Source organism: Erinaceus europaeus, chromosome 11 (genome assembly GCF_950295315.1).
Source record: "Erinaceus europaeus chromosome 11, mEriEur2.1, whole genome shotgun sequence".
NCBI classification, from domain to species: Eukaryota; Metazoa; Chordata; class Mammalia; order Eulipotyphla; family Erinaceidae; genus Erinaceus; species Erinaceus europaeus.
Genome location: NC_080172.1, coordinates 15,014,008 through 15,027,610, shown reverse-complemented (window position 1 = coordinate 15,027,610; position 13,603 = coordinate 15,014,008). Strand labels below are relative to the sequence as shown.

The window sequence follows — 13,603 nt, the reverse complement described above, 5'->3', positions numbered from 1 at the left end:
ATCCAATAAATAAAGATAATAATAAATTTTTACAAATTTAAATGTTATTTAAAAAAGGAAGATGGATTAATAGCAGCACTTCTCTCAATTTCTATCAAAACAGAAATTTGACTTTTTAAAATAAGACAATCAGGTCACATATACTTCCTCATCAACTGCATTTTCTCCAGAACCACAAGTATTTAAAATATAAACTACAAATTATGGTGGTCATTAAAGAGAGGGCAATGCCATACCTGAAATATTTACAAGCCTTAGGATATAAAATTCATTGAATTCAGGAATCTCATCTGGAAAAGCATGAAGAGTCACTGCTTTGGTGCCTTCTCCACCGATAAAGCTAACAGTTCCTGAAGTTTCATAGAACTCTTGTCCAGGATACAGAGCGGAATCGTTGTGAAAGAGCTGCCAAGCCACAGAAACATTGCCAAAGTGTCCTCGGTGCCTCAGAATCCTACAGGACAACGTTTCTTAAATAATTAATTTTAATGACGAATTTGTAAGTAGTAACACTTAATTCCAGGAAATGTGTTCTGTTGCCTCAAATCTTTTTTATTCCTTAGTAAGAAATCACTCACCCTATTCTTACTGAACAACTATGGAGAATCTCATGCATTACTTTCAAAATAAATAAATAGGACTTGGAGTGAAAAAAAAAGGAGCCTTGTTAAAGTTATAGTCTTCAGAATTAAGATCATCAAAGAAGGGAACTGGGCGGTAGCACAGCGGGTTAAGCGCATATGGCACAAAGCGCAAAGACCAGCGTAAGAGTCCCGGTTCGAGCCCCTGGCTCCCCACCTGCAGGGGAGTCGCTTCACAGGTGGTGAAGCAGGTCTGCAGGTGTCTGTCTTTCTCTCCCCCCCTCTGTCTTCCCCTCCTCTCTCTATTTCTCTCTGTCCTGTCCAACAAGGATGACATCAATAACAATAATAACTACAACAACAATGAAAAACAACAAGGGCAACAAAAGGGAAAACATTAAAAAAAATTATTTAAAAAAAGATTATCAAAGAAGGAAAATGCTTGAAAGGATAAAGAGGTAAATGAACTTAGATGGAAAAGCAGGGCCAGGTGGTGACGAGCGTAGTTGAGCTCACACATTACATACGTGAGGACCCGGTTTGGACACCCCCACTCCCCACCTTCCGGGGAGAACACTTAATGAGTGGTGAAGCAGTTCTGCAGGTGTCTTTCTCTATCCCTTTCTATTCCCCGCCCTCTCCATTTCTCTCTGTCCTATCAGATAAAACTGGAGAGAAAAAAAAAGAGAGAGAAAAGGAAAAATGGAGTGGTGGATTCACAGTGCCAGCACCAAGCCCCAGCAATAAGCCTGGTGGCAGTAAAAAAAAAAAAAAAAAAAAAAAAAAAAAAAAAAAAGGAAAAATACTGACATTAGTGGACAGTGTCATGTGATAATATGAATTTAAAGAAATTTAAAATTGTACCCTTAAGGGGCTGGGTGGTGGCACACCTGATTGAGCACACATGTTACAGTACACAAGGACCCATGTTCAAACCCCTGGTCCCCACCTGCAGGGGGAAAGCTTCTCAAGTGGTGAAGCAGGGCTGCAGGTATTTTTCTGTCTCCCTATCTCCCCCTTCCTCTCAATTTCTGGCTGTCTCTATCCAAAAAAAATAAATAAATATTTTAAAAAACTGTACCCTTAAAACATACACAGTTAATAAACCGAGTTACTCTCAAAAAAAAAATTCAGTCTTCAGACTTCAAATTGAAAGATAAATTCTAATTCCAACTGAAAAAACAAAAATTCAAATGCTTCAATAGCTCAGCAGACAGAGCAGAGGACTATAGCTGACTTTCTCTGATCTTCACAGCATGGAAGTAATTGAATGACATAATCATGTGAGAGAAGAGTCTCAAAAGACCTTTCACAATTCAATTCCCTCAATCTTGGCAAATGTCATAAGGTGGAGGGAGAATGGTTGGAAGAGTGATTTTTTAATTTTTTCTTATCTTTATTTATTTACTGGATAGAGACAGCCAGAAATTGCGAGGAAAGGGGGTAATAGGGAGAAAGAGAGGTTCCTACAACACTGCTTCACCACTCACAAAGCTTTCCCTCTGCTCAAACCTGGGTCCTAGCACATTGTAGTAACCTGTGGGTTCAACCAGGTGTGCCACCACATGACCCCAAATAATTTATTCTTTTTTTTAATGTATTTATTCCCTTTTGTTGCTTTATTGTTGTAGTTATTGTTGTTGGATAGGAGAGAAAGAAATGGAGAGAGGAGGGGAAGACAGAGAAGGAGAGAAAAAGACACCTACAGACCTGCTTCACCACTTGTGAAGTGACTCCCCTGTAGGTGGGAAGCTGGGAGCTCGAACCGGGATCCTTACCCCAGTCCTTGCGCTTTGCACCACGTGCGCTTAACCCACTGAGCTACCATCCGACTCCCAATAATTTATTCTCATTAACTAAAGCATCATATTTGTTGCGCATGCATTTTTTTTCCACCAAAAATCTCTGGGGCTTTATGCTTATATAGCTTCTCCACCCTTGGTGGCCTTTTTTTTTTTCTTTTTTCTCTTTGCCTTTGCATGTAAGATAAGCGGCAGAGTGAAGACACCTGCAGAGCTTTCTCGCGTCACAGAAAGCTTCTCCCTGCAAGTAGAGACTGGGGGTTTAAAGTCAGGTCCTTGCGCATGGAAACAAGAGCTCTACCAGCAGCACCCATGTATTGTATTTTTTTTTTATTCATAAGAGCAAATAAGACACTGATATTAGTCTTAGTCAAATGTTGTATGATTTACATTCGGTTCTAGTTCTCCCCCGCCAAAAGAATTAGATCAGTCCAGTTAATTTCGCGGCCTGCTTGGCCCCGCCCCTAGGGACCCCGCCAGAGTTCAGGAGTGCCAGAGTTGGAGAGTTCCTGAGTTCCAGAGTTCGAGAATAAGAGAGAGTGCTTGCGCCGCCGCAAAGAGACAGCAGAGTTCTGTTTGGTGATTAGTTTGTCTTAGTTTATGAATCGTTGTTCCTGAATAAAGAAATACAGCTTCCCTGCCCAGCCGTTGTCTCCGCGTCTCTGTTACCCGCTGTGAAGCCAACCCGCCCACCAAGAGCCGTCCGATATTTAACAACAGTCAAAGGCACAGAATCACAACCAGCTTTGAAGCTCTAACTCAACCAATTTTTAAGTTTAAAACATAATACTTTAAATTTTTTCATTACTGAGATATGTATTTTTTTTGCCTCCAGGGTTATTGCTGGGGCTCAGTGCCTGCACCATGAATCCACTGCTCCTAGAGGCCATATTTTCCCCCTTTTGTTGCCCTTGTTGTTGTAGCATTGTTGTGGTTATTATTATTGTTGTTGATGTCGTTTGTTGTTGGATAGGACAGAAAGAAATGGAGAGTAGAGGAGAACACAGACGGGGCGAGAAAGATAGACACCTGCAGACCTGCTTCGCTGACTGTGAAGTGGGGAGCCAGGGGCTCATACCGGGATCCTTACACCAGTCCTTGTGCTTTGTGCCACATGCGCTTAACCCGCTGCGCTACCGCCCGACCGCTATTGAAAGATTTTTATGTTCTCCAGTTTTGAATGACTTATCCAAATGATCTTACCAAAATGCATTACTCTTTCCTTCTTCTACTGCTTTGTCTATAGGCTCCAAGGAAAAAATACCATTTGGATTATCATTAGCTTCAATCATCACCGTAGCTATTCCATTCTGATACACTACTGTGTCACCTAATTTGAAAATAGAGAAGTTAAAATAACTGTTAGTCAACTTACTGTCAAACTTGCATAAATGAATTAAGAAAGTCTATATATAACTAACCTGAAAAGCAACAAAAATGCTTTAGTGAGCTTAATGTGAAGCTCTCCAACTCCTAACCAATTTTTAATTCTAATTTTTGTCTTTTGAGAAAATGTCTAATTACTTTTAGATACATTGAAAAGACAGAGGATCCTTTCCAACTGTAGTATCACCTTGATACTTTAACTGAAAAGTCAAAATCAGCTTTACCTAATTTAAAATTTTCACTGTACATACTTCACACACGAAAATTGTTTTTATCTTACAGTATAAACATAATCCTGTCTGTATCATTTGGAACCAAAAGTTTAAGCCTTTCCTTTTAAATCATTACCTTCAGGCATCAGTATTTGACCTGGTTATATACAGCAAACCAATCTTTATAGTGGTGAACTTGGTTCCTTTTTACCCCAATACTTTTTTATCTTTATTTATTGGATAGAAACAGCCAGAAATCAAGAAAGGAGTGATAGAGAGGGAGAGAGACAGAGAGACACACACTGCTTCACCACTCACAAAGCTTTCCCTCTGCAGGTGCGGACCAGGGGCTCAAACTCGGGTCCCTGCATATTGTAACACGTGCACACTACCACCCAGCCCCTACTCCAATTCTTTAGACAATTCTTTACTCCAGCTATCACCATTATTGCCTATAGACTAGTTTTCTTCTAACCACATGCCTGAGCTTCACAGGGCTTCCCTTCTTCTCCTGCTATTGCTTGAACAAGCAAAAATGTTTCCCATCTTTTATTATTATTATTATTATTATTATTATTACTATTACTATGTTTTAGTGGGAAGATAATCATTTATAAGACAATTGTCACATGATACAATCTGTCATCCTTCTGTGACTTGTGTCTGGACGCTAATCCCACCATCAACTTGGGTTCTCCTGCACAACTGTGCATTGGGTCCCCACTCCCCAAAGCCCCCTCTGTCCTTGGCCTTTCTGCAACAGAACATCCCTAGTTCAAGTTTTCATGCCTTTCCCTCCTTATCTCTGAAACTTCATCTATACGTGAGAATCACCTGACACTCATCCTTCTTCTGGATAATCTCACTCAACATGTTTCCTTCAATGTCCATCCACCATGAGGACAGGGAGATGACTTCACCATTTTTAACAGCTGAGTAGTATAGCTTTTTTAACCATTCATTTGTTTGGGGCCATGTAATTTGCTTCCATGTTTGGTCTATTACAAAAGTTCTGCTAGGCAGTGGCACACTTGGTTAAGTGCACATATGCTAAGTGCAAGGACCCATGCAAGGATCCGAGTTCAAGCTCCCAGCTCCCCACCAGCAGGGGGATATTTCACAAGTGGAGAAGCAGGTCTATAGGTATCTTTCTCTCTCCCTCTCCACCCTACTCTCCTCTTTCAATTTCTTTCTGTCCTATCCAAAATATATATATATATATATATATATATATATATATATATATATATATATATATATATATATATTTAAAAAGCTTTTATGGGGCAGGGGTAGATAACATAATGGTTATGCAAAGAGAATCTCGAGCCAGAGGCTCCAAAGTCTCAGGTTCAATCCCCTGCACCATCATAAGCCAGAGCTGAGCAGTGCTCTGGTAAAAAAAAAAAAAAAAAAAAAAAACTTTTATGGGACATATACTAAATGGTGTACTGCTCAGAAATTTTTTAAATGATGAGACTGTATCTTTTAGGACAAAGTAGGTCGAGCTATAGGTGATTACAGTGAGTGAATTCAATAAGGAAATGAAAGACAACTACCAGATGGGTTGACTCATATGTAGAACAGAGAATTGAAACAGGAACTTGAAAAAAAAAAAAAAACGTAATCAACCTGTCTCTAAGACCTCGGGAAAACTATGGTCGTTATCTTTGGAAGAGAGGGGGCACGAAATTTAGGTGATGAGTGTGTTGTGGAAATATACACCTATCAGGTTATAATCTTGTAGATCACCATTAAATCACCAATGACAAAAGAAGACAGAAAATAAGTTTTTTTCCATGAAGGATGATAGAGGTCCTAGTGGGGGTTGTATTGTTAAATAGGAAACTGGAGAATGTTATGCATGTACAAACTATTGTATTTACTGTTGAATGTAAAACATTAATTCCCCAATAAAGAAATTTTAAAAAAAAAGAAAGTAAGTTTTCTCTTGAACAATTATAGACCACAATGCTAACAAGAGTATTTAATGTCAGCTCTGTGATCCACTAAAAGATATAGATATACTATAAAATGTGATTTATTTATTTACCTGTTGAATTAAAGAGGGTGATATAAAACAACTCATCTGTCTCTGGAATGTCATCATCATTAACAAATACCGTTATGTTCTGTTCTCTACTTTCAACAGCAAAAACAAGTATCTCTCCTTTTTGAACAGGAACAAAGTCTCCCTCTCTTGCATTTGCGGTCCCATCCACGGTGCCATATTGGACAGTGCAGGCGACATCGGCAGATCCGTTTCTGAGAACTGTGAAGCTGGCAGTCTCGCCTTCCTGAACCCTCACTACACGAGGGTCTGAATTAATTCACAGAGAAAAGAACGAATGTGAGGCTTTCTGATTCAGATGAAGACTTATTTTCAGAGCATTCTGTTTCTCTTCCTACCTTCCACCCCATGTGTTCTCCACCTGTATTTGCTTAAAAAAAAAAAAAAATCAGCTTTGCAGAACTCCATACAGCAAACACTTTATGCTGTATGGAGCAAACAAACAAACATGCTCAAGGATGCAGATTTGAGACTCCTGCCACCCCACAGGAGCACCATGCAAAGGGGTAGCTTCACAAATAAAAGAACAGTCTTGTGGCATCTCTCTTTCTCTGTCTCTGTCTCTAGATTTAAATCTAAAAAAGATGTGAAAGTGTGAAGTCCTGGTGAAACCTGGAATCAGCTCTAACTCCAACTCCTAGAAAGACCTCCCTGCTCATTACTTCCAACCAACAGTCTTCCTCCTGCCTGCCTTCCTACAAACTCTATTGTCTACACACTCAATTTATCAGTAAATTGCAGACAATCTGAATTCCTCTATCTACTGATTCAAACCCTAGATTGTAATGTCCTTGAGAACAAGCCCAGACAGCTTATGTTTTACTTTTGCCTCAGCAATTAGCAGAAGACTGAATACAGGACTAATTCATAAGGTACATTAGCTAAAGAATACAAATCAGTAAAATTCCAGAGTTTTCAAAACCCCTGAAATTCTACCTTGGACACTAGCAAAAAGGTTTAAGAGATAATTAAATATGAACGTAAGGCTCATAAATGAAAGTAAATGATGTCTCAAGTGGCAAAAGATAGTTCTATGGAAAATATTAAAGTCTTGAAAATGCAGAATCCTGGTTTACATGTTCCATTAAATATTATTTATTCTAGTAAGCCGCTGTTCATTGGTTACATGAAATACTATTTATTCTAGTAAACCACTATTCATTGGCTACCTGAAATATTAATTATTTTAGTAAATTACTATGCAGACTCTAACTTGGCTATATCGTATATATATGAAAGGAGTCAAGGCTGGCTGGTAGCACATCTGGTTTGAGCACACACCTCACAGTGCACAAGAACCCAGATTCAAGCCCTCAGTCTCCACCTACAAGGCTCAAGCTTCAAGCAGTGCTGCAGGTCTCTCTTTTTCTCTCCCTCTTTCTTTCTTTATCCAAAATAAATAAATGAAAAAATATTTTTAGAAAGGGGTTACATGGGAGAGTGTTACTTCCTGCGTAGGAAAAAAGAAAGAAAGATGATCATGAAATTTGTAGGAGGGGAATAAAGAGAGCAAAATCGTTCTTATTTTCTTTTTCCTTCAGGAAATCAACAATTTTTTAAAATAATTCAGAAACACAAAACTGAAGAATGAACATCAAGACAAATAATAAAATCAAAATTTAAAAAACATCAGTAGTACATTAGCAAAAAAATGTTCATCGTACAGAATTGTTGAAAACATATATGATCTAGGAGGTATCAAGAAATTCAAATAAAACAGCAATACCACCTGCAAAATAAATAGGGTCATCATTTCTTCTAATCCTCAGTGTCGCAGTAGTTTTATTTCCTATTTTAGCACCTCCAGTGACATTAAGTAGAGTAATGGTAAATTCCTCCATTTCCTCTGGGATCTTTAAGAAAGTGTTATACATGTCTTAAGTCAGATGATTTGCACGTATAGTTGCATTATAGATCTCAAAATTGTTGGACCTTTCTAAATTACCCTATGAGTAACAATACCAACATTTACTTGTATTTCTGAGGCAAAACCATAGAACTAGATGCCCCTCTCACATATTTTAATGTGCATTCATTCAGTCATTTTATTTTGATGGACAACAAAAAACAATTTTAGGAAGATATTCCTTCCTGCTTTATGTAAGTTAAAAGTAGACATGCTGCATAGCTTTTATTATTTCTGTAAGAAAAATAATATTCATACTGTTAATAAGGAAAAAAGGAATAGAAAATAACTTGTGACACATTAAGAGTACTATTCAAATAATGAAAATAATCTCTCTCTTAAAGATCCCTTTGAACTGTAGGGAAGCTTCATTCAAGTGTGTTATAAAGGCCTCATGCCTATGTCCTAACAAGATGAAATTCTCCATTCTTCTGAGCCTAAGTTCATTCTTCTTCTTTTTTTTTTTTTTATAAAAAGGAGACATTAACAAAACCATAGGATAAGAGGGTACAACTCCACACAATTCCCACCACCAGATCTCCATATCCCCTCCCCTGATAGCTTTCCTATTCTTTATCCCTCTGGGAGTATGGACCCAGGGTCATTGTGGGGTGCAGAAGGTGGAAGGTCTGGCTTCTCTAATTGCTTCCCCGCTGAACGTGGGCGTTGACAGGCTGATCCATACTCCCAGCCTGCCTCTCTTTCCCTAGTAGGGTGGGGCTCTGTTTGTCTTGCCTCCAGGGTTATCACTGGGACTCAGTACCTGCACTACAAATCTACTGCTCCTGGCGGCCATTTTTTCCATTTTATTGGATAGGACAGAGAGAAATTGAGAGGGGAGAAGATAGAGGAAGAGAAAGACAAGATACCCGCAGACCTGTTTCACTGTTTGTGAGGGTCCTTGCACTTTGTACTATGCTTAACCCAGTCGCCCTCCTGTAAGTTCATTCTTTAAGTAAACAGTATCTGTCTTCCACTTCCTCCTTAAGAGCTGGTAAAAATGTCTTCATTTGACCCCAAATCTCATCTGTTATATTCTTACCTTTAGGTTCCTGATTATTAAATAATTTGTTCTGCTTTGTATCTTAATGCTTTTCAGCCACCAAGTTGCAGATGCTACCATGATGCCATCCTGACTTCCTTAGGCAGATGACCTCACCAGTGTGTCATGGAACCTCACTTCCCCAAAGTCCTACCCCACTACGGAAAGCTAGAAACAGGCTGGGGGTATGGAGAGACCTGTCAATGGCCATGTTCAGTAAAGAACTTTTACAGAAGTCTGACCTTTCACCTTCTGCATTCCACAAAGATGTTTTGTCCACACTCCCTGAGTAATAAAAAATAGGGAATCTTCCAATGAGGGGATGGGATACACAACTCAGGTTATGGGAATTGTATGGAATTATACCCCTCTTATCCCACAATCCTGTCAATCATTATTAAATCACTAATAAAAAAAGTTTTAAAAAAGTCCTCACTTGGGGCCAGGTGGTGGCGCATCTGGTTGAGCGCACATATTAGAATGCGCAAGGACCCGGGTTCGAGCCCCCGGTTCCCACCTGCAGGGGGAAAGCTTCATCAGTGGTGAAGAAGGGCTGCAGGTGTCTCTATGTCTCTCTCCCTCTCTATCACCCCCTTCCCTCTTGATTTCTGGCTGTCTCTATCCAATAAATAAAGATAATTTTTAAAATTTTTTTTAAAAAGTCCTCACTTTGGAAAAAAAAATATTATTTCTTCTTTGGCTTAGAAATAGAAATTATCATACCTGTGTTCTTCATCACATAGTGCCATGGTAAAATACATCACCAGATAGTTACACATTTAATAAAACAATAATTACTGATTAGTGACAAGTACTGATAGAATTACACGAGCAACATTTACCTCATCTGGAAGGGAGTAAATAGTGAGATTTTTTGAAAATTCCTGGTCTCCAAAGAAAATAATCCCTTGTATGGGAAACACGTCTTGTGTAAATTCTGGTCTAACCACCCAGGATACACTAACAAGACCAAAGTTGCCGCAGTTTCTGATTAGGCCATAAACAGCTGTGAAAAACAAAGAAGCATAATATATGGATACGTATTCAGCAATGATAAAACAGTAACTAAAGAATGTGTTCAAATAAAATAAATTAAGCAACCCCTATTTAGTCAAAGGCACTTATTGGTTTAGCATGGCTCCCATAGTATACTTCACTCGGTAACAATGTAACTGAAAAATTCATGGATTTCACTTGTGCTACCAATTTTGGAACACAGTGAACAGAATGATGACTAATTTAGTACAACATTCACAGGGAGCTATAAGACTATTTGTTAACAAGAGCTAAAAGGAACTGTGCACTCAGGGGGCGGCGGGTGGTGGCACACTGAGTTAAATGTACATAGTACTAAGTGCAAGAATCTGGGTTCAAGTCGCCAGCTTCTCACCTACAGAGTGGGACACTTCACAAGCTGTCTGCAGGTGTCTATCTTTCTCTCTATTTCCTCCTCTCTCAATTTCTCTGTCCTAGCCAATAAAATGGGGGGGGGGGGGAGGTCCGGCAGGAGCAGTGGATTCGTAGCGCTCTCACCAAGCGCCAACGATAACCCTGAAGGCAAAGAAAAAAATAATAATAACAAAAGATGTGCACTCAAAAGTGATTTTCCTACCCGGATACTGCTTATCAACTATTCATTTCATGCTATGGCAATAGTACCTTAATAGTGACATTTGATTGTACAGTTATTCCTATTTCATTCAACACATTCTCAAGTGCTTGTATGCTTGACTGAAATAAGAATATAAATGAAGTCATTGGCATCATCACAATACAATGTAAGAAGTAAAATAGTGGTCCATAGTATAGCACACCTGTAAAACAGGATCTGCAAGCACAAGGCTCAGCATCTGATTTGCAACACCTCATATGTCAGAGTGATCCTCTCGTCCCCTCTTTTTCTGGCTTGCTGGCACTTCTCTCCCTCTACCTCTCCCTCTCCTCTTTCTCTATGGTAAACAGGTAAATAACTATTTTAAATAAAATCAAATAAAATGACAATACTTTATAAATTTAAAACAAAAATGTCTGCACTTCACATCATTTTAAGGCAGAATGAACTAAAATACAACTAGCTGCCATGATGTCAACTACAAGTCCCCCTTCTGTAAACAGTAACAGAATATAAGAAGCAAAATGTGTTACCACTGTAAGTATCATCTCCTTTACTTTCATTTATAGTAGCAATCAAATCATCAGAAACAAATTCTATAATCCCATGCGGATGATCATTTTTCAGAATCGTTATGTTGACAACGGTAGCACTTCCCAACTTGCTTTCCCGTTCACCGTGGCTGCTGAGAACCACCCAATACTGTTCATCCAACTAAAATAAATATGTGGAATTAGGGGCAAAGTTGAAAAGTTCAGAGCAAATATATATTTATGTATGGCTATGTATACTTATACAACACATATATTTGCATATATTCAGGATCAATTTTTCAGTAACAACTTACAGAAATTACGAAAGATCTGATTTAACATCTACAGGAATGCTAATACCGTCTCATCAATTAAGATACAAAATAGAAGCAAAAAGAAAAAGACAAACCATGATACAACACAGAATACTTGACTTTATCATTTATGATTTACTCATTCAAACTAATGAGATAAAAGTTAATTTAAAAGCTACATAGTCCTGAAGTGTATAAACATAATGCAACTATCAGCATTTGATCCCCAACACATTGTATGTCAGAGTGATCGCCTGGTCCCTTCTTCTCTCTTGCTGGCTTGCTGGCACTTCTCTCAATCTCCTCTTTCTCTCTAGTAAACAAAACAAGTAAATAACTATTTTTAAATAAAAACAGATAAAATGACTTCATAAATTTAAAACAAAATTAACATAAAACCCAAATGTATCTTAACACGCCATTAACATAAAACCCAAATGTATCTTCCTTAAAATATATATTACTTTTAGGGGGTCGGGCTGTAGCACAGCAGATTAAGCACACATGACGCAAAACTCTAGGACCAGTGTAAGGATCCCAGTTCAAGCCCCCAGCTCCCCATGTGCACGGGGTAGGGGGGTCGCTTCACAAGCTGTGAAGCAGGTCTGCAGGTGTCTATCTTTCTCTCCCCATCTCTGTCTTCCCCTCCTCTCTCCACTTCTCTCTGTCCTATCCGGCAACAACATCAGTAACAACAATAATAAAAACCACAACAATGATAAAAACAACTGTGGAGACAAAAAAGGCAAATAAATAAATAAAATATTTAAAAGATAGATAGGCAGATAGACAGACAGACAGACAGATAGATACTTTTATAGAACTGGGGAAATACTACAGAGATAACACACTAGACTTTCAAGCATCTGAAAGGTTACACGTTTAATGCCCAACACCACTCACCATATGCCAGAGTAGAGCAGTACTGTAGTTTTCTCTCTCTTTTCCCATACATCACAATTTCATTGTTCCTAACTGACCTTTTCACTTAAATTGAGAGGCAGAAAGAGATAAGCATAACCACAACACATCTTGCTTGGTGCTGCAGCACTGCAGGATGGTACTGGGTTTGAATCTCGGCCTAGAACAAGGCAGGGCATGATTCCTACCCAGTAAACAATCTCTTTGGTATCTTCGAACATCTCTCTCTCTCTCTCTCTTTCTCTCTCTCTCTAGCTAGCTATCTCTTATAAACTATCTTTAAAATAAAATTTTACAGAAAAAAACTCTCCAGTTCAAAACCATATCATTGCAATTTCAACCAATACAGAAAATATAAAAAGGTTTCACATTAATCAAGCTCAAAGTAAAAGAAACTAGTCACTCACTGAGCTTCAGATCGCATGACTCTTCTTTACATAGACCACAGAAAATATACCGAATTTCAATGAGCGTAAATTAGTGTCATATTTTTTTATTTTGTTTTGTTTTGTTTTCTTTCCCAAACATAAGTACTTCTCAGTCCTGTCTGGCCCACTTCCTTTCTCTGGCTTATGGTGGTGCACTGGAGTGAATCTGGGACTTTGGAGCCTCAAGCACAAGAGCCTCTTTGCATAACCATTATGCTATCTACCCTCAGCCCCCCACTTCCTTTCCACTATCTCCTAGACCTACTTCTTTTTTTATTTATTTATTTATTTTTTTTGTCTTTCCTCCAGGGTTACTGCTGGGCTCGGTGCCTGCACCATGAATCCACCGCTCCTGGAGGCCATTTTTCCCCCTTTTGTTGCCCTTGTTGTTGTAGCCTCGCTGTGGCTATCATTATTGCCACTGTTGATGTCGTTTGTTGTTGGATAGGACAGAGAGAAATGGAGAGAGGAGGGGAAGACAGAGAGGGGAGAGAAAGACAGACACCTGCAGACCTGCTTCACCACCTGTGAAGCGACCCCCCTGCAGGTGGGGAGCCGGGGGCTCGAACCGGGATCCTTACGCCGGTCCTTGTGCTTTGTGCCACATGCGCTTAACCCACTGCGCCACTGCCAGACCCCCCTACACCTACTTCTTTCTCTGTATTTCCTACTTGATATTCAAAATGTTTGTAATATTTAAGGTTTCTCTGTTTGTTTTTTGTCACTGCAGGGATTCACCACTCTGAGTCAATTTTTTTAGAGAAAGAGAGAGATAGTCCGAGATGGAGGAGAGAG

At 39.0% G+C, this 13,603-nt stretch overlaps 1 protein-coding gene across 1 annotated transcript in view; it reads right to left on the bottom strand.

The window, feature by feature from the left end:
* ADGRV1 (adhesion G protein-coupled receptor V1) overlaps positions 1-13,603 on the bottom strand; it is a 561,037-nt gene that overhangs the window by 477,055 nt on the left and 70,379 nt on the right. Inside the window, exons 14-19 of the mRNA XM_016186350.2 lie at positions 11,146-11,326; positions 9,843-10,006; positions 7,782-7,905; positions 6,035-6,301; positions 3,587-3,713; positions 237-454 (exon numbers count right to left, since the gene is read on the bottom strand). Coding sequence (XP_016041836.2) covers positions 237-454; positions 3,587-3,713; positions 6,035-6,301; positions 7,782-7,905; positions 9,843-10,006; positions 11,146-11,326 — 1,081 coding nt within the window. The remainder of the gene's footprint in view (positions 1-236; positions 455-3,586; positions 3,714-6,034; positions 6,302-7,781; positions 7,906-9,842; positions 10,007-11,145; positions 11,327-13,603) is intronic.